Here is a 21,919-nt window from a genome sequence, read left to right as displayed (position 1 = left end):
CAACACTGTAGTACTGCGTCAGACATGGCCTGGTCTCCTCTACAACACTGTAGTACTGCGTCAGACAGACATGGCCTGGTCTCCACTACAACACTGTAGTACTGCGTCAGACAGACATGGCCTGGTCTCCACTACAACACTGTAGTACTGCGTCAGACAGACATGGCCTGGTCTCCACTACAACACTGTAGTACTGCGTCAGACAGACATGGCCTGGTCTCCTCTACAACACTGCAGTACTGCGTCAGACAGACATGGCCTGGTCTCCTCTACAACACTGTAGTACTGCGTCAGACAGACATGGCCTGGTCTCCACTACAACACTGTAGTACTGCGTCAGACAGACATGGCCTGGTCTCCACTACAACACTGTAGTACTGCGTCAGACATGGTCTGGTCTCCACTACAACACTGTAGTACTGCGTCAGACAGACATGGCCTGGTCTCCACTACAACACTGTAGTACTGCGTCAGACAGACATGGCCTGGTCTCCACTACAACACTGTGGTACTGCGTCAGACAGACATGGCCTGGTCTCCACTACAACACTGTAGTACTGCGTCAGACAGACATGGCCTGGTCTCCACTACAACACTGTAGTACTGCGTCAGACAGACATGGCCTGGTCTCCACTACAACACTGTAGTACTGCGTCAGACAGACATGGCCTGGTCTCCACTACAACACTGTAGTACTGCGTCAGACAGACATGGCCTGGTCTCCACTACAACACTGTAGTACTGGGTCAGACATGGCCTGGTCTCCACTACAACACTGTAGTACTGCGTCAGACAGACATGGCCTGGTCTCCACCACAACACTGTGGTACTGCGTCAGACAGACATGGCCTGATCTCCACTACAACACTGTAGTACTGCGTCAGACATGGCCTGGTCTCCACTACAACACTGTAGTACTGCGTCAGACAGACATGGCCTGGTCTCCACTACAACACTGTAGTACTGCGTCAGACAGACATGGCCTGGTCTCCACTACAACACTGTAGTACTGCGTCAGACAGACATGGCCTGGTCTCCTCTACAACACTGTAGTACTGCGTCAGACATGGCCTGGTCTCCACTACAACACTGTAGTACTGCGTCAGACATGGCCTGGTCTCCACTACAACACTGTAGTACTGCGTCAGACAGACATGGCCTGGTCTCCTCTACAACACTGCAGTACTGCGTCAGACAGACATGGCCTGGTCTCCACTACAACACTGTAGTACTGCGTCAGACATGGCCTGGTCTCCACTACAACACTGTAGTACTGCGTCAGACATGGCCTGGTCTCCTCTACAACACTGTAGTAGAGTAGAGTACAGCACAGAGCAGGGTAGAGCAGAGTCGAGCACAAATTAGAGCAGAGCAGAGTATAGCAGAGTAGAGTAAAGCAGAGTGGAGCAGAGTAGACCGTAGTGTAGAGTAGAACACAGAGTTCTACAAAGTTGAGCAGAGTAGATTAGAGTATATATGAGTAGAGCACAGAGCTGAGTAGTGTAGAGCAGAGTACAGTACAGCAAAGAGCAGAGTAGAGTCAGTATGAAAATGTATGCACTCACTAACTGTAAGTCGCTCTGGATAAGAGCGTCTACTAAATGACTAAAATGTAAATGTAAATGTAGAGTAGAGCAGAGTAGGTCACAGAGCAGAGTAGAGCACAGAGCTGAGTAGTGTATAGCAGAGTACAGAATAGAGCAGAGTACAGCGTAGAGATGATTAGAGTACAGAGTAGAGTAGAGCAGAGTAGACCACAGAGCAGAGTAGAATAGAGCAGAGTACAGCGTAGAGATGAGTAGAGTACAGAGTAGAGGCGAGCAAAGTAGAGCACAGAGCTGAGTAGAGCACAGAGCTGAGTAGTGTAGAGCAGAGTACAGTACTGCAGAGTAGAGCGGAGCAGAGTATATCACAGAGCAGAGTAAAACAGAGCAGAGTAGAGCACATAGCAGAGTAGAACAGAGTAGAGCAGTGCAGAGTACAGTACAGAGTAGAGCAGAGTAAAACAGAGTAGAGCAGAGTGCAGAGTAGGACATAGCAGAGTAGAATAGATTCCAGAGCAGAGTAGAACAGAGTAGAGCATAGAGTAGAACACAGAGTAGAGCCGAGCAGAGTAGATTAGAGCAGCGCAGAGTAGATTAGAATAGAGTAGAGTAGATTAGAACAGAGCAGAGTAGAGCACAGAGCAAAGTAGAGCAGTGCAGAGTACAGCAAAGAGCAGAGTAGAGGAGAGCACAGAGCAGAGTAGAATACAGCATAGAGATGAGTAGAGTAGTGCAGAGTAGAGCATAGTAGAGTAGAACACAGAGTAGAGGCAAGCAAAGTAGATCACAGAGCAGATGAGAGCACAGAGCAGAGTCGAGCAGAGTCGACCACAAAGTAGAGCAGAGCAGAGCAGAGTAGAGTAGAGCAGAGTAGAGCAGAGTAGAGCGGAGCAGAGTGGAGCAGAGTAGAACACAGAGTAGAGTAAAACACAGAGTAGAGTCGAGCACAAAGTAGAGCAGAGTAGAGTATAGCAGAGCAGAGCTGAGTACAGACATGCAGGGTAGAGTAGAGTAGAGCAGAGCAGAGTATTTCACAGAGCAGAGTAGAACAGAGTAGAGCAGAGCACAGAGGATAGAAAAACAGAGTAGAGCAGAGTAGAGCAGAGGAGAGCAGAGCAGAGAGCAGACTAAAAAAGCGTAGGGTAGAGCAGAGTAGAGCATAGAGCAGAGTAGAGCATAGAGCAGAGTAGAGTAGACTACAGCAGTGTAGGGTAGAGCGCAGAGTAGAGCAGAGCGGAGTAGAGTAAAGCAGAGTAGAGCACAGAGTGGAGTAAAACAGAGAAGAGTAGAGTAAAGCAGAATAGAGCAGAACAAAGTATAGTAGAGCAGAGTAGAGCAGAAAATAGTAGAGTAGAGCGCAGAGTAGAAAAGAGCAGAGTAGAGCACAGCATAAAGTAGATTAGAGTAGAGCACAGAGCTGAGTAGAGTAGAGCAGAGCAGAGTATAGTACAGCAAGGTAGAGTAGAGTAGAGCGGAGCAGAGTATAGCACAGAGCAGAGTAAAACAGAGCAGAGTAAAACAAAGCAGAGTAGAACAGAGTAGAGTACAGCACAGTAGAGCACAGAGCAAAGTAGAACAGAGTAGAGCAGTGCAGAGTAGAACACAGAGCAAAGTAGAACAGAGTAGAGCAGTGCAGAGTACAGCACAGAGCAGAGTAAATTAGAGCAGAGTAGAGAAGGTCACAGAGCAGAGCAGAGTAGAGTAGACACAGAGTAGAGCTGAGCAAAGCAGAGTAGAGCCGAGCAAAGTAGAGCAGAGCAGATTAGATTACAGCAGAGCGCAGAGTAGAGCTGTGCAGAGTACAGCCGGGTAGAGCGCAGAGTAGATTAGAGCGGAGTAGATCCGAGCAGAGTAAAGCAGAGTAAAGCACAGCGCGGAGTAAAACAGAGAAGAGCAGAGTAGAGCAGAGCACAGAACAGAGTGGAGCAGAGTAGAGTAGAGTAAATCACAGAGTAGACTAAAACAGAGTAGAACAGAGTAGAGTAGAGCAGAGTAAAGTAGAGCAGAGTAGAGTGGAGTAGAGCAGAGCACAGAGTAGAGCAGAGTATAGTAGGGCAGAGTATAGTAGAGCAGATCACAGAGTATAGCAGAGTATAGTCGGGCAGAGTATAGTAGAGCCGAGCAGAGTATAGCAGAGTATATTAGGGCAGAGTATAGTAGAGTAGAGTGGAGCAGAGCAGATTAGAGTAAGTGTAGAGCAGCATAGGGTAGAGCAGAGAGCAGAATAGAGTATAGCAGAGTATAGTAGAGTAGAGTAGAACACAGAGTAGAGCCGAGCAGATTAGAGCATAGCGCAGAGTAAAGTAGAGTAGAGCAGAGTAGAACATAGAGTAGAGCAGAGTAGAACAGAGTAGAGTAGAGCACAGAGCAGAGTAGAGCAAAGCAGAGTAGAGCCGAGCAGATTAGAGCGTAGCGCAGAGTAGAGTATTTTACATTTTTACATTTTTAGTCATTTAGCAGACGCTCTTATCCAGAGCGACTTACAGGAGCAATTAGGGTTAAGTGCCTTGCTCAAGGGCACATCGACAGATTTTTCACCTAGTCAGCTCGGGGATTAGAACCAGAGACCTTTTGGTTACTGGCACAACGCTCTTAACCACTAAGCTACCTGCAGAGTAGAGTAGATCACAGAGTAGAGTATAGTAGAGCAGAGTATAGTACAGCTGAGCCAAGTAGAGCAGAGTAGAGTAGAGCACAGAGCAGACTAAAACAGAAAAACAGAGCACAGAGCAGAGTAGAGTGCAGAGTGCAGTGTAGAGCAGAGTAGAGTAGATTAGCATAGGGTAGAGCAGAGAATAGAGCAGAGTAGAGTAGAGTTTGTGTCTCTGTGTGTAGAGCAGAGTAGAGCACAGAGCAGATTAGAGTAGAGTAGAGTAGATCACAGAGCAGATTAGATCACAGAGCAGAGTAGAGTAGATCACAGAGCAGAGTAGAGGAGAGCACAGAGCAGAGTAGATCACAGAGCAGAGTAGAGTAGATCACAGAGCAGAGTAGATTAGATCACAGAGCAGAGTAGAGTAGAGCACAGAGCAAAGTAGATCACAGAGCAGAGTAGAGTAGATCACAGAGCAGAGTAGAGTAGATCACAGAGCAGAGCAGAGTAGATCACAGAGCAGAGTAGAGTAGATCACAGAGCAGAGTAGATCACAGAGTAGAGTAGAGTATAATACAGCAGAGTACAGCAGAGTACAGTACAGCCGGGTAGAGCAGAGCAGAGCAGAGTACAGCAGAATACAGTACAGCAGGGTAGAGCAGAGTACAGTACAGCAGAGTACAGTACAGCAGTGTAGAGTAGAGCAGAGTACAGTACAGCAGGGTAGAGTAGAGTACAGGAGAGGAGAGCAGAGTGGAGTACAGTACAGCAGAGTACAGTACAGCAGTGTAGAGTAGAGTACAGGAGAGGAGAGCAGAGTGGAGTACAGTACAGTGTGTTTGTGTGAGGGGTGTGTGTGTGTGTGTGTGTGTGTGTGTGTGTGTGTGTGTGTGTGTGTGTGTGTGTGTGTGTGTGTGTGTGTCTCACTGCAGAATTAGACCTTCATCCACATTCTCCAAACATCACATTTCGAAGTTGAAGGTTAAGTTTAGGCATTAATTCTGAATTGCTAAGATAAGGGTTAAGGTTAGGGATAGGGTTATGAGTTGCTAAGATAAGGGTTAAGGTTAGGGATAGGGTTATGAGTTGTTAAGGTAAGGGTTAAGGTTAGGGATAGGGTTATGATATGTTATGGTAAGGGTTAAGGTTAGGGATAGGGTTATGAGTTGTTAAGGTAAGGGTTAGGGTTTGGGATAAGGTTATTAGTTGTTAAGGTAAGGGTTAGGGTTTGGGATAGGGTTATGAGTTGTTAAGGTAAGGGTTAGGGTTTGGGATAGGGTTATGAGTTGTTAAGGTAAGGGTTAGGGTTTGGGATAGGGTTATGAGTTGTTAAGGTAAGGGTTAAGGTTAGGGTTATGAGTTGTTAAGGTAAGGGTTAAGGTTTGGGATAGGATTAAAACCCAAAATAAAAAACCAGTGTCCATGACTGGGATCGAACACGCAACCTTCTGATCCAGAGTCATGGACATCAGTGGAGGTTAGGGTTACGACTGGGATCGAAAACGCAACCTTCTGATCCAGAGTCATGGACATCAGTGGAGGTTAGGGTTACGACTGGGATCGAACACGCAACCTTCTGATCCAGAGTCATGGACATCAGTGGAGGTTAGGGTTAGGGTTACGACTGGGATCGAACACGCAACCTTCTGATCCAGAGTCATGGACATCAGTGGAGGTTAGGGTTAGGGTTACGACTGGGATCGAACACGCAACCTTCTGATCCAGAGTCATGGACATCAGTGGAGGTTAGGGTTAGGGTTACGACTGGGATCGAACACGCAACCTTCTGATCCAGAGTCATGGACATCAGTGGAGGTTAGGATTAGGGTTACGACTGGGATCGAACACGCAACCTTCTGATCCAGAGTCATGGACATCAGTGGAGGTTAGGGTTAGGGTTACGACTGGGATCGAACACGCAACCTTCTGATCCAGAGTCATGGACATCAGTGGAGGTTAGGGTTAGGGTTACGACTAGGATCGAACACGCAACCTTCTGATCCAGAGTCATGGACATCAGTGGAGGTTAGGGTTAGGGTTACGACTGGGATCGAACACGCAACCTTCTGATCCAGAGTCATGGACATCAGTGGAGGTTAGGGTTAGGGTTACGACTGGGATCGAACACGCAACCTTCTGATCCAGAGTCATGGACATCAGTGGAGGTTAGGGTTAGGGTTACGACTGGGATCGAACACGCAACCTTCTGATCCAGAGTCATGGACATCAGTGGAGGTTAGGGTTAGGGTTACGACTGGGATCGAACACGCAACCTTCTGATCCAGAGTCATGGACATCAGTGGAGGTTAGGGTTAGGGTTACGACTGGGATCGAACACGCAACCTTCTGATCCAGAGTCATGGACATCAGTGGAGGTTAGGGTTAGGGTTACGACTGGGATCGAACACGCAACCTTCTGATCCAGAGTCATGGACATCAGTGGAGGTTAGGGTTAGGGTTACGACTGGGATCGAACACGCAACCTTCTGATCCAGAGTCATGGACATCAGTGGAGGTTAGGGTTAGGGTTACGACTGGGATCGAACACGCAACCTTCTGATCCAGAGTCATGGACATCAGTGGAGGTTAGGGTTACGACTGGGATCGAACACGCAACCTTCTGATCCAGAGTCATGGACATCAGTAGAGGTTAGGGTTAGGGTTATGACTGGGATCGAACACGCAACCTTCTGATCCAGAGTCATGGACATCAGTGGCGGTTAGGGTTAGGGTTACGACTGGGATCGAACACGCAACCTTCTGATCCAGAGTCATGGATATCAGTGGAGGTTAGGGTTAGGGTTACGACTGGGATCGAACACGCAACCTTCTGATCCAGAGTCATGGACATCAGTGGAGGTTAGGGTTAGGGTTACGACTGGGATCGAACACGCAACCTTCTGATCCGGAGTCATGGACATCAGTGGAGGTTAGGGTTAGGGTTACGACTGGGATCGAACACGCAACCTTCTGATCCATGGACATCAGTGGAGGTTAGGGTTAGGGTTACGACTGGGATCGAACACGCAACCTTCTGGTCCAGAGTCATGGACATCAGTGGAGGTTAGGGTTACGACTGGGATCGAACACGCAACCTTCTGATCCAGAGTCATGGACATCAGTGGAGGTTAGGGTTAGGGTTACGACTGGGATCGAACACGCAACCTTCTGATCCAGAGTCATGGACATCAGTGGAGGTTAGGGTTACGACTGGGATCGAACACGCAACCTTCTGATCCTGAGTCATGGACATCAGTGGAGGTTAGGGTTACGACTGGGATCGAACACGCAACCTTCTGATCCAGAGTCATGGACATCAGTGGAGGTTAGGGTTAGGGTTACGACTGGGATCGAACACGCAACCTTCTGATCCAGAGTCATGGACATCAGTGGAGGTTAGGGTTAGGGTTACGACTGGGATCGAACACGCAACCTTCTGATCCATGGACATCAGTGGAGGTTAGGGTTAGGGTTACGACTGGGATCGAACACGCAACCTTCTGGTCCAGAGTCATGGACATCAGTGGAGGTTAGGGTTACGACTGGAATCGAACACGCAACCTTCTGATCCAGAGTCATGGACATCAGTGGAGGTTAGGGTTAGGGTTACAACTGGGATCGAACACGCAACCTTCTGATCCAGATTCATGGACATCAGTGGAGGTTAGGGTTAGGGTTACGACTGGGTTCGAACACGCAACCTTCTGATCCAGAGTCATGGACATCAGTGGAGGTTAGGGTTAGGGTTACGACTGGGATCGAACACGCAACCTTCTGGTCCAGAGTCATGGACATCAGTGGAGGTTAGGGTTATGACTGGGATCGAACACGCAACCTTCTGATCCAGAGTCATGGACATCAGTGGAGGTTAGGGTTAGGGTTACGACTGGGATCGAACACGCAACCTTCTGATCCAGAGTCATGGACATCAGTGGAGGTTAGGGTTAGGGTTACGACTGGGATCGAACACGCAACCTTCTGATCCATGGACATCAGTGGAGGTTAGGGTTAGGGTTACGACTGGGATCGAACACGCAACCTTCTGATCCAGAGTCATGGACATCAGTGTGTATTTTTTTATTTCTATTACAGCATATTGGCTGACTGTCATTCATATTCCATCCACCCAGCTCAATGTAACATTGATAGGTTTATGCTACTACATGATACTAGAATGTTCCCTGTACCCATCATGAGGTTGCTACAACCTAGCCTACGAGTCGAGAGAAATGAAAGTAATCAAGGTGAATGGAATTAAGAAATACATAAATACAATAAAATACAGTAGAATACAGTATATACATATGAAATGAGTAAAGCAGTATGTAAACATTATTAAAGTGGCCAGTGATTCCATGTCTATGTATATAGGGCAGCAGCCTCTAAGGTGCAGGGTTGAGTAACCGGGTGGTAGCTGGCTAGTGATGGTTATTTAACAGTGAAACATTCAATACTGCCTTGCACACTCTTGCCTGCATCTAGCTGATCTAGGATGTAATCATTAGTCCAACAGTTGCAAACGAGAGTTTCTATTGGACAAATTCAGGTATGTTAATCCCCATTTAGTTCCGTTTGCTTCCGTTTAAGAAACGTTTTTCAACAGAATCGGCAGAATGAATACACCCCTGATCACACGCAAACACAGCCACATATAAACTGCATGATCACTTTGCTTGTTGTATATATAATTCCTTCTTGCATCTAGACGCTCTCCTCCTCTCACCTTTTCCCTTGGCTTGTGGACTTCAGCGCACAATACAATCTGTGACCAGGCGAAAAAACCTTTCTAAGCCAAACCTTCACACCATAACCGCTAACCGCTACACACAACCTACATCATTGTCATCATATTAACAGTGTGTTTTAATCAATTATTTGGCGACGTGAATATATTTAGTATAGTTTTATCTAAAAAGGATAACTTTTTTTAACGTTTCACTATTATTTTTTTCTTCTGAAATTCACTGAGGAGGATGGTCCTCCCCTTCCTCCTCTGAGGAGCCTCCACTGATGGACATCCATCCACCAACCCGGTCCACAAAACCCAAGCCTACTTGATGGCAATAGCGCTCACTGTTGCCCCTAGTGGCGGGTTTTGAAGGCATTCCCCGATGTCCTCAGGACATGGATAGATGTCCAATTTCTACGTCAATCTTGAACGACCTGGCTGGTTCTCTGTAAGGTGAGAGCAGCGTGTGAAGTAAGAGAGAACGTAGAGTCTGGACCTGCTCTCTCTTCTGACCAACCACCACTGTCCTACAAACACGCAGCGGACTGCCCCAAGCACCATACAGGTCACCCTCATCTCTCCATCTCTCCACCCCTCCACTCCCCTGCCCGTGTGTCTGTGTGTGTGTGAGGGTGTGTGTGTGTCTGTGTGTGTCTGTGTGTGTGTGAGGGTGTGTGTGTGTGTTACTCACAGCAGTTGGTGACAGCGAAGCTGTTGGCGACCTCCAGGTTGTCTATGTGAGGAGTGAGGCGGAAGTCCTGGGTTCCATACTGGACCATTCCAATCCGGAACGCACTGTACTCCTGGTCCGCACCGCGTGGGAACAGCCCTCCTACACACACAGGGAGAATGTTTAGCTGGTTGTCTGGCAGTACTCTGGGAGAATGTTTAGCTGGTTGTCTGGCAGTACTCTGGGAGAATGTTTAGCTGGTTATCTGGCAGTACTCTGGGAGAATGTTTAGCTGGTTGTCCAGCTAGTCTGGCAGTACTCTGGGAGAATGTTTAGCTGGTTATCTAGCTAGTCTGGCAGTACTCTGGGAGAATGTTTAGCTGGTTATCCAGCTAGTCTGGCAGTACTCTGGGAGAATGTTTAGCTGGTTATCTGACAGTACTCTGGGAGAATGTTTAGCTGGTTGTCTGGCAGTACTCTGGGAGAATGTTTAGCTGGTTATCTGGCAGTACCCTGGGAGAATGTTTATCTGGTTATCCAGCTAGTCTGGCAGTACTCTGGGAGAATGTTTAGCTGGTTGTCTGGCAGTACTCTGGGAGAATGTTTAGCTGGTTGTCTGGCAGTACTCTGGGAGAATGTTTAGCTGGTTGTCTGGCAGTACTCTGGGAGAATGTTTAGCTGGTTATCTGGCAGTACTCTGGGAGAATGTTTAGCTGGTTATCTCGCTAGTCTGGCAGTACTCTGGGAGAATGTTTAGCTGGTTATTATCTCGCTAGTCTGGCAGTACTCTGGGAGAATGTTTAGCTGGTTATTATCTCGCTAGTCTGGCAGTACTCTGGGTTTAGCTGGTTATCTCGCTAGTCTGGCAGTACTCTGGGAGAATGTTTAGCTGGTTATCTAGCTAGTATGACAGTACTCTGGGAGAATGTTTAGCTGGTTATCTAGCTAGTCTGACAGTAATCTGGGAGAATTTTTAGCTGGTTATCTAGCAAGTCTGGCAGTACTCTGGGAGAATGTTTAGCTGGTTATCTCGCTAGTCTGGCAGTACTCTGGGAGAATGTTTAGCTGGTTATCTCGCTAGTCTGGCAGTACTCTGGGAGAATGTTTAGCTGGTTATCTAGCTAGTCTGGCAGTACTCTGGGAGAATGTTTAGCTGGTTATCCAGCTAGTCTGGCAGTACTCTGGGAGAATGTTTAGCTGGTTATCTGACAGTACTCTGGGAGAATGTTTAGCTGGTTGTCTGGCAGTACTCTGGGAGAATGTTTAGCTGGTTATCTGGCAGTACCCTGGGAGAATGTTTATCTGGTTATCCAGCTAGTCTGGCAGTACTCTGGGAGAATGTTTAGCTGGTTGTCTGGCAGTACTCTGGGAGAATGTTTAGCTGGTTGTCTGGCAGTACTCTGGGAGAATGTTTAGCTGGTTGTCTGGCAGTACTCTGGGAGAATGTTTAGCTGGTTATCTGGCAGTACTCTGGGAGAATGTTTAGCTGGTTATCTCGCTAGTCTGGCAGTACTCTGGGAGAATGTTTAGCTGGTTATTATCTCGCTAGTCTGGCAGTACTCTGGGAGAATGTTTAGCTGGTTATTATCTCGCTAGTCTGGCAGTACTCTGGGTTTAGCTGGTTATCTCGCTAGTCTGGCAGTACTCTGGGAGAATGTTTAGCTGGTTATCTAGCTAGTATGACAGTACTCTGGGAGAATGTTTAGCTGGTTATCTAGCTAGTCTGACAGTAATCTGGGAGAATTTTTAGCTGGTTATCTAGCAAGTCTGGCAGTACTCTGGGAGAATGTTTAGCTGGTTATCTCGCTAGTCTGGCAGTACTCTGGGAGAATGTTTAGCTGGTTATCTCGCTAGTCTGGCAGTACTCTGGGAGAATGTTTAGCTGGTTATCTAGCTAGTCTGGCAGTACTCTGGGAGAATGTTTAGCTGGTTATCTAGCTAGTATGACAGTACTCTGGGAGAATGTTTAGCTGGTTATCTACTAAGTCTGGCAGTACTCTGGGAGAATTTTTAGCTGGTTATCTAGCAAGTCTGGCAGTACTCTGGGAGAATGTTTAGCTGGTTATCTAGCAAGTCTGGCAGTACTCTGGGAGAATGTTTAGCTGGTTATCCAGCTAGTCTGGCAGTACTCTGGGAGAATGTTTAGCTGGTTATCCAGCTAGTCTGGCAGTACTCTGGGAGAATGTTTAGCTGGTTATTATCCAGCTAGTCTGGCAGTACTCTGGGAGAATGTTTAGCTGGTTATCTACCAAGTCTGGCAGTACTCTGGGAGAATGTTTAGCTGGTTATCTACCAAGTCTGGCAGTACTCTGGGAGAATGTTTAGCTGGTTATCTAGCTAGTCTGGCAGTACTCTGGGAGAATGTTTAGCTGGTTATCTACCAAGTCTGGCAGTACTCTGGGAGAATGTTTAGCTGGTTATCTAGCTAGTCTGGCAGTACTCTGGGAGAATTTTTAGCTGGTTATCTAGCTAGTCTGGCAGTACTCTGGGAGAATGTTTAGCTGGTTATCTAGCTAGTCTGGCAGTACTCTGGGAGAATGTTTAGCTGGTTATCTAGCTAGTCTGGCAGTACTCTGGGAGAATGTTTAGCTGGTTATCTAGCTAGTATGACAGTACTCTGGGAGAATGTTTAGCTGGTTATCTACCAAGTCTGGCAGTACTCTGGGAGAATTTTTAGCTGGTTATCTAGCAAGTCTGGCAGTACTCTGGGAGAATGTTTAGCTGGTTATCTAGCAAGTCTGGCAGTTCTCTGGGAGAATGTTTAGCTGGTTATCCAGCTAGTCTGGCAGTACTCTGGGAGAATGTTTAGCTGGTTATCTCGCTAGTCTGGCAGTACTCTGGGAGAATGTTTAGCTGGTTATCTAGCTAGTCTGGCAGTACTCTGGGAGAATGTTTAGCTGGTTATTATCCAGCTAGTCTGACAGTACTCTGGGAGAATGTTTAGCTGGTTATCTGACAGTACTCTGGGAGAATGTTTAGCTGGTTATTATCTCGCTAGTCTGGCAGTACTCTGGGAGAATGTTTAGCTGGTTATCTAGCTAGTCTGGCAGTACTCTGGGAGAATGTTTAGCTGGTTATCTACCAAGTCTGGCAGTACTCTGGGAGAATGTTTAGCTGGTTATCTAGCTAGTCTGGCAGTACTCTGGGAGAATGTTTAGCTGGTTATCTACCAAGTCTGGCAGTACTCTGGGAGAATGTTTAGCTGGTTATCTAGCTAGTCTGGCAGTACTCTGGGAGAATTTTTAGCTGGTTATCTAGCTAGTCTGGCAGTACTCTGGGAGAATGTTTAGCTGGTTATCTAGCTAGTCTGGCAGTACTCTGGGAGAATGTTTAGCTGGTTATCTCGCTAGTCTGGCAGTACTCTGGGAGAATGTTTAGCTGGTTATCTAGCTAGTCTGGCAGTACTCTGGGAGAATGTTTAGCTGGTTATCTAGCTAGTATGACAGTACTCTGGGAGAATGTTTAGCTGGTTATCTACCAAGTCTGGCAGTACTCTGGGAGAATTTTTAGCTGGTTATCTAGCAAGTCTGGCAGTACTCTGGGAGAATGTTTAGCTGGTTATCTAGCAAGTCTGGCAGTACTCTGGGAGAATGTTTAGCTGGTTATTATCCAGCTAGTCTGGCAGTACTCTGGGAGAATGTTTAGCTGGTTATCTAGCTAGTCTGGCAGTACTCTGGGAGAATGTTTAGCTGGTTATCTAGCTAGTCTGGCAGTACTCTGGGAGAATGTTTAGCTGGTTATCTAGCTAGTCTGGCAGTACTCTGGGAGAATGTTTAGCTGGTTATCTAGCTAGTCTGGCAGTACTCTGGGAGAATGTTTAGCTGGTTATTATCCAGCTAGTCTGGCAGTACTCTGGGATAATGTTTAGCTGGTTATCTGACAGTACTCTGGGAGAATGTTTAGCTGGTTATCTAGCTAGTCTGGCAGTACTCTGGGAGAATGTTTAGCTGGTTGTCTGGCAGTACTCTGGGAGAATGTTTAGCTGGTTATCCAGCTAGTCTGACAGTACTCTGGGATAATGTTTAGCTGGTTATCCAGCTAGTCTGGCAGTACTCTGTATGTTGTTTCCCTGTGTTCTGTGGTTCAGCTTCCTGACGTTGTCTACCCAGAACAGCTTGGTTTAGAAATACTCTGATTCTGTCTGTATTAAACAGAGATCATGTTTAGAAACACTGATTCTGTCTGTATTAAACAGAGATCATGTTTAGAAACACTGATTCTGTCTGTATTAAACAGAGATCATGTTTAGAAACACTGATTATGTCTGTATTAAACAGAGATCATGTTCAGCTGCATCAGCATCTACATATTTCCATGACCATCCATATTGAACTGAAACAGCCATCCAACGTAAAGTATGTAAACCATCCAATGTAAAGTATGTAAACCATACACAGTAAAGTATGTAAACCATCCAACGCAAAGTATGTAAACCATCCAACGTAAAGTATGTAAACCATCCAACGTAAAGTATGTAAACCATCCAACGTAAAGTATGTAAACATACAACGTAAAGTATGTAAACCATCCAATGTAAAGTATGTAAACCATCCAATGCAAAGTATGTAAACCATCCAACGTAAAGTATGTAAACCATCCAACGTAAAGTATGTAAACCATTCAACGTAAAGTATGTAAACCATCCAATGTCAAGTATGTAAACCATCCAATGTCAAGTATGTAAACCATCCAACGTAAAGTATGTAAACCATCCAACGTGAAGTATGTAAACCATCCAATGTAAAGTATGTAAACCATCCAATGTAAAGTATGTAAACCATCCAATGTAAAGTATGTAAACCATCCAATGTAAAGTGTGTAAACCATCCAATGTAAAGTATGTAAACCATCCAATGTAAAGTATGTAAACCATCCAATGTAATGTATGTAAACCATCCAACGTAAAGTATGTAAACCATACAATGTAAAGTATGTAAACCAAACAATGTAAAGTATGTAAACATACAACGTAAAGTATGTAAACCATCCAATGTCAAGTATGTAAACCATCCAACGTAAAGTATGTAAACCATCCAACGTAAAGTATGTAAACCATCCAATGTAAAGTATGTAAACCATCCAATGTAAAGTATGTAAACCATCCAATGTAAAGTATGTAAACCATCCAATGTAAAGTATGTAAACCATCCAATGTAAAGTATGTAAACCATCCAATGTAAAGTATGTAAACCATCCAACGTAAAGTATGTAAACCATCCAACATAAAGTATGTAAACCATCCAATGTAAAGTATGTAAACCATCCAATGTAAAGTATGTATACCATCCAATGTAAAGTATATAAACCATCCAACGTAAAGTATGTAAACAATCCAACGTAAAGTATGTAAACCATCCAACGTAAAGTATGTAAACCATCCAATGTAAAGTATGTAAACCATCCAACGTAAAGTATGTAAACCATCCAATGCAAAGTATGTAAACCATCAAAGGTAAAGTATGTAAACCATCCAACGTAAAGTATGTAAACCATCCAACGTAAAGTATAGAAACCCTCCAACGTAAAGTATGTAAACCATCCAACGTAAAGTATGTAAACCATCCAACGTAAAGTATGTAAACCATATAATGTAAAGTATGTAAACCATCCAACGTAAAGTATGTAAACCATCCAATGTAAAGTATGTAAACCATCCAATGTAAAGTATGTAAACCATCCAACGTAAAGTATGTAAACCATCCAATGTAAAGTAACGTTTGCCTGCTCAGAGTTAAAATCACATGATGCACCCACCAGATGATGTCGAAAGTGTTTTCAGATGATGTCATTGGGAACATTTATCTTCTATCTGATTGTTCTGCAAAGCATAGAAACTGTTTTCACATACAGTGTGTTGATGTTGGGGTGGTGCTGGAGATAATGGAAATGGTGTTGAAAAATTGTGGAATGTAAACACGTACCGATCCATCACCTGTGTCTCAGTCTCAAGACATGACATGATGATGGCTGGAGATGCAACCAGGGAGTATGATTAGCTGGTTGAACATCTACATAGCTGCACAGCCATCCATATTGAACTGAAACTGCCATCCATATTGAACTGAAACAGCTATCCATATTGAACTGAAACAGCCATCCATATCTAACTCAAACAGCCATATTGAACTTAAACAGCCATCCATATTGAACTGAAACAGCTATCCATATAGAACTGAAACATCCATCCGTATTGAACTGAAACAGCCATCCATATTGAACTGAAACAACCATCCACATTGAACTGAAACAGCAAAATTGAACTGAAACTGCCATCCATATTGAACTGAAATGGCTATCCATATGGAACTGAAATGGCTATCCATATGGAACTGAAACTGCCATCCATATTGAACTGAAATGGCTATCCATATGGAACTGAAACGTCCATGCATAATGAACTAGAACAGCCATCCATATTTAACTGAAACAGACATATTTAATTGAAATAGACATATTGAACTGAAACAGACCTATTGAACTGAAACAGACCTATTGAACTGAAACAGACCTATTGAACTGAAAAAGCCTTCCATATTGAACTATCAGTCTTTGAGAAGTCACTGTGAGGCCTTGAATCACTGACTGCTGTTACTGTATAATAATAATCATAATTCCTGGATCCTTTCACAGCATTAGAAGGCTGCGTTGAGACAATGACTTATCAATGACCCAAGTCCAGCTCATTTAATGTCACACCCTGGCTCTGGGACTCTATATGTTGAGCCAGGGTGTGGATATTCTATAGGTTGTATTTCTGTTGGCCAGAGTGGTTCCCAATCAGAGGCAACGAGTGTCAGCTGTGGCTGGTTGTCTCTGATTGGGAGCCATATTTATAGAGGCTATTTGCCCACAAATGTTGTGGGATCTTGTTTCTAGTCTGTTTGTGTTAGACCGTGAACTGTCACGTTATCGTTTTGTTGTTTTTGATCGTGTCTCTAAATAAAGAGTATGTTTGCCTGCAACGCTGCGCCTTGGTCCTCCTCTGTATACGACGATCGTGACAGAAGATCCCACCAAACCAGGACCAAGCAGCGTGTCCAGGAACACACGCAGGAGGTAACGCTGGTGGATGTCCTCCTCGGCTGGGGGCAGATTACGAAGGAGGAGGCCGTCCGGTACCGGAAGGCGATGAAGGGGGAGACCCAGGCAGGAGTGGAGAAGCGGCGTCAACCGGGCCGTGGTCGGACAGGCGAGAGGCACCCCCAATAATTTTTTAGGGGGGGGCACACGGCATGGGCGTTGCCAGCCCGGTCCGGCCTGTCCCTGCTCCTCGCACCAAGCCAGGGGTGCGCATCGTCAGCCCGGTCCGGCCCGTTCCTACTCCACGCACCAAGCCAGGGGTGCGCATCGTCAGCCCGGTCCGGCCCGTTCCTACTCCACGCACCAAGCCAGGGGTGCGCATCGTCAGCCCGGTCCGGCCTGTTCCTACTCCACGCACCAAGCCAGGGGTGCGCATCGTCACCCCGGTCCGGCCCGTTCCTACTCCACGCACCAAGCCAGGGGTGCGCATCGTCAGCCCGGTCCGGCCCGTTCCTACTCCACGCACCAAGCTAGGGGTGCGCGTCGTCAGTCCAGCACAACCCGTGCCTGGGTCACCGGTGCCTGGTAAGGTACCGGTCAGCTGCTCCACACCGGAGCCAAAGCGGTCCGCTTCTACGATGTCCGGTCCAGCTCCAGCCAGCGGGGCCAGACCGGATCAGGGGCGCCACGGGGGGATGGTGGAAGGGTGGTGGTCAAGCCCGGAGCCGGAGCCGCCTCCGAGGAGGAATGCCCACCCAGCCCTCCCCTGGTGTGTGTACGTTAGGCGCGGTCGCAGTCCGCGCCTTTAGGGGGGGGTACTGTCACACCCTGGCTCTGGGACTCTATTTGTTGAGCCAGGGTGTGGATATTCTATAGGTTGTATTTCTGTGTTGGCCAGAGTGGTTCCCAATCAGAGGCAACGAGTGTCAGCTGTGGCTGGTTGTCTCTGATTGGGAGCCATATTTATAGAGGCTATTTGCCCACAAATGTTGTGGGATCTTGTTTCTAGTCTGTTGTGTTAGACCGTGAACTGTCACGTTATCGTTTTGTTTTTTTTGATCGTGTCTCTAAATAAAGAGTATGTTTGCCTGCAACGCTGCGCCTTGGTCCTCCTCTGTATACGACGATCGTGACATTTAATCCCTACCATTGTGTTGCTGAGTTGTCATAATACTTCAGCAAATGTACATTATCCCAGGGGCGTTGGAAGACACAATGTAAGTAACCTAATTGATGTCCCTCTTACTGCCCGGAATTCCTCTGCTGATCCTGCAGCTATTGTATGCAGTAATCATATGCCAATGAACCAGAGTAATACTGTTAGCACTGAGGCGGTGTGCCCTAGTTGGAAGTCCACTGTGTGCAGCTCACCCTGCACTAATAGAAATAACCAGAGTATGTCTACCTCTGCTAAGCTTCCCAGTAAAGCAAGAAAAAAAATCAAGCATCCCAGAAAAGTGTTAAAAATAGCCCACGTTAATATATGTAGCTTAAGAAACAAGGTTCATGAAATCAATAATTTGCTAGTAACAGATGACATTCATATTCTGACAATCTCTGAAACTCACTTAGATAATACCTTTGATGATACAGTGGTAGCAATACACGGTTATAACATCTACAGAAAATATAGAAATGCCAATGGTGGAGGTGTGGCTGTTTATATACAGAACCACATTCCTGTAAAGATTAGAGAGGATCTCATGTTAAATACTGTTGAAGTAATATGGCTACAGGTTCACCTGCCTCACCTAAAGCCCATTCTGGTGGGAAGCTGCTATAGACCACCAAGTGCTAACAGTCAGTATCTGGATAACATGTGTGAAATGCTTGATAATATATGTGATATCAATAGAGAGGTATACTTCCTGGGTGATTTAAATATTGACTGGCTTTCATCAAGCTGCCCACTCAAGAGAAAGCTTCAAACTGTAACTAGTGCCCGCAACCTGGTTCAGGTTATCAATCAACCTACCAGGGTAGATACAAACAGTACAGGAATGAAATCATCAACGTGTATTGATCATATCTTTACTAATGCTGCAGAAATTTGTTTGAAAGCAGTATCCAAATCCATCAGATGTAGTGATCACAATATAGTAGCAATATCTAGGAAAACCAAAGTTCCAAAGGCTGGACCTAATATTGTGTATAAGAGGTAATACAATAAGTTTAGTAGTGATTCCTATGTTGTTGATGTAAAGAATATTTGTTGGTCCGTGTGTGTAAAGAGGAGCAAACAGACACTGCACTTCACACATTTATGAAATTGCTTATCCCAGTTACTAATAAGCATAAACCCAATAAGAAAATGAGTGTAAAAACTGTTAAATCCCTGTGGATTGATGAGGAATTGAAAAATGGTATGGTTGAGAGGGATGAGGCAAAAGAGATGGCAAATAGGTCTGGCTGCACAACCGATTGGCAAATGTACTGCAAATTGAGAAATCATGTGACTAAACTGAATAAAAAGAAGAAGAAACTACACTATGAAACAAAGATAAATGACATAAAGAATGATAGTAAAAAGCTTTGGAGCACCTTAAATGAAATTTTGGGCAAAAAGGCAAACTCAGCTCCATCATTCATTGAATCAGGTGGCTCATTCACCACAAAACCCACTGATATTGCCAACTACTTTAATTATTTTTTCATTGGCAAGATTAGCAAACTTAGGCATGACACGCCAGCAACAAATGCTGACACTACACATCCAAGTATATCTGACCAAATTATGAAAGACAAACATTGTAATTTTTAAATTCCGTAAAGTAAGTGTGGAAGAGGTGAAAATATTATTATTGTCGATCAACAAGCCACCGGGGTCTGACAACTTGGATGGAAAATGATTGAGGATATTAGCGGACGATATTACCACTCCTATTTGCCATATCTTTAATTTAAGCCTACTAGAAAGTGTGTGCCCTCAGGCCTGGAGGGAAGCAAACGTTATTCCCCTACCTAAGAATAGTAAAGCCCCTTAACTGGCTCAAATAGCCAACCAATCAGCCTGTTACCAACCCTTAGTAAACTTTTGGAAAAAATTGTGTTTGACCAGATAAAATGCTATTTTACAGTAAACAAATTGACAACAGACTTTCAGCACGCTTATAGGGAAGGACATTCAACAAGCACAGCACTGACACAAATGTTTTGTTAGACTTCAGTGCGGCTTTTGACATTATCGATCATAGTCTGTTGCTGGAAAAACGTATGTGTTACGGCTTTACACCCCCTGATATATTGTGGATAAAGAGTTACCTGCCTAATAGAACACAGAGGGTGTTCTTTAATGGAAGCCTTTCCAACATAATCCAGGTAGACTCAGGAATTCCCCAGGGCAGCTGTCTAGGCCCCTTACTTTTTTCAATCTTTACTAACGATATGCCACTGGCTTTGAGTAAAGCCAGTGTGTCTATGTATGCGGATGACTCAACACTATACACGTCAGCTACCACAGCGACTGAAATGCCAGCAACACCTTACAAAGCGCTGCAGTTAGTTTCAGAATGGGTGGCAAGGAATAAGTTAGTCCTAAATATTTCTAAAACTAAAAGCTTTGTATTTGGGACAAATCATTCACTAAACCCTAAACCTCAACTAAATCTTGTAATAAATAATGTGGAAATTGAGCAAGTTGAGGAGACTCAGAACAGGGCAGCACGGCTGGCCCTTGGATGTACACAGAGAGCTAACATTAATAATATGCATGTCAATCTCTCCTGGCTCAAAGTGGAGGAGAGATTGACTTCATCACTACTTGTATTTGTGAGAGGTATTGACATGTTGAATGCACTGAGCTGTCTGTTTGAACTACTGGCACACAACTCGGACACCCATGCATACCCCACAAGACATGCCACCAGAGGTCTCTTCACAGTCCCCAAGTCCAGAACAGACTATGGGAGGCGCACAGTACTACATAGAGCCATGACTACATGGAACTCTATTCCACATCAAGTAACTCATGCCAGCAGTAAAATTAGATTTAAAAAACAGATACAAATACACCTTATGGAACAGCGGGGACTGTGAAACAACACAAACATAGACACATGCATACAAACACACGATAACATCCACACTATACACACACGTACATGTGGATTTAGTGTTATAGATATGTGGTAGTAGAGTAGAGGCCTGAGGGCACACATTTATGTTGTGAAATCTGTTATGAATGTTTTGTAATGTTTTTAAAATGTATAACTGACTTAATTTTGCTGGACCCCAGAAAGAGTAGCTGCTGCCTTGGCAGGAACTAATGGGGATCCATAATAAATACAAATACAAATACAAGGCCTGGTATGATACCCAGTTCTGTCATCCATAATAATGCAGCAGGAAGCAGACCTGCTCATTAATAATAACATCTTTAATATGTTTTAAAGACAAGGCCTGGAACCACCTCTACCTTCTCAATGGTTACATATACCCCAATGGTTACATATACCCCATCACTCTCTCTCTCTCTCTCTCTCTCTCTCTCTCTCTCTCTCTCTCTCTCTCTCTCTCCTTCCTCGTTCATCTCTCTCTCCTTCTCTCTCTCCTTCTCCCCCTTGTCTCTCTCTCCTCTCCCTCTCCCCCCCGTTTCTCCCTCCCTCCCTCCCTCCATCTCAGATGCAGTGTAATGCAGATGAAATCACTGCTCCAGTGTTAGGCAGGCTAATATACAGACTACGTGTCTGTACATAATATGTGTCAGTACACGGACAACATAGGCCACTGTCTAATGCAATATATATATATATATATATATATATATATATATATATATATATATATATATATTACATGACTATTTTTCTTGAATATGTAATATATATGAATGTACCTACCGATCTGAACACTGGGAGAACCGCAGAGCGCCTTGCGCCTCAAGCAGATGACAGTTAGTAGAAACACTAGCAGCAGATTCCTCATCGTTGTTAGTTCAGACATTTCATACCGAGAGGCGTCGACATACATCCACTGAATAACGGCCCAGCACACCGAATAACGGTCAGTTCCACCAGACTGACACACAGACGGCTAATCAGACGGTCAGCATGGCGACCTGGTTACCGTACAGCAGTGTCTGATTCACTGTTCTCGGCTCCTGTGGCGGTCCGGTGGCGGGAAGATCGCTCCAGCTCTGCGGATCTCTGTCTCTCGCTCTATGAGGCGCGCGAACACTGATGGCGCCTTTTCAGCATCGATAGCGCGCGTACAGTTTAGGAATACCGATGAGAACGGAAAGAGCCGAGAGCAGCCGAGATCAGCCGAGAGCAGCCGAGAGCAGCCGAGTCAGGTTGTCGGGGCAACAGTCCACATTCTAACAGAACACTGACTGAATATGTGATGATTAGTCATGTGTGGAGGAG

At 45.3% G+C, this 21,919-nt stretch overlaps 1 protein-coding gene across 2 annotated transcripts in view; it reads right to left on the bottom strand.

Moving 5' to 3' along the window:
• The window catches only part of LOC311126455 (glutamate receptor 2-like), a gene marked incomplete at both ends in the record, with an annotated part of 120,512 nt that extends 99,093 nt beyond the window's left edge, over window positions 1–21,419 (bottom strand). Inside the window, 2 exons of one of the 2 annotated variants that reach the window (XM_084200451.1) lie at window positions 9,558–9,698; window positions 21,395–21,419. In XM_084200451.1, the coding sequence (XP_084056577.1) occupies window positions 9,558–9,645 (88 nt within the window). Of the gene's footprint in view, window positions 1–9,557; window positions 9,699–21,394 lie in introns of those variants that run through there. The other variant, XM_084200450.1, reaches the window with a different exon arrangement.
• Window positions 21,420–21,919: the final 500 nt, after the last annotated feature.

Source organism: Coregonus lavaretus, assembly GCF_964263955.1.
Source record: "Coregonus lavaretus genome assembly, contig: HAP1_SCAFFOLD_1047, whole genome shotgun sequence".
In the NCBI taxonomy this organism is placed as follows: Eukaryota; Metazoa; Chordata; class Actinopteri; order Salmoniformes; family Salmonidae; genus Coregonus; species Coregonus lavaretus.
Note: the sequence above shows the minus strand (reverse complement) of the source record. Positions and strands in the feature narration are given on the sequence as shown.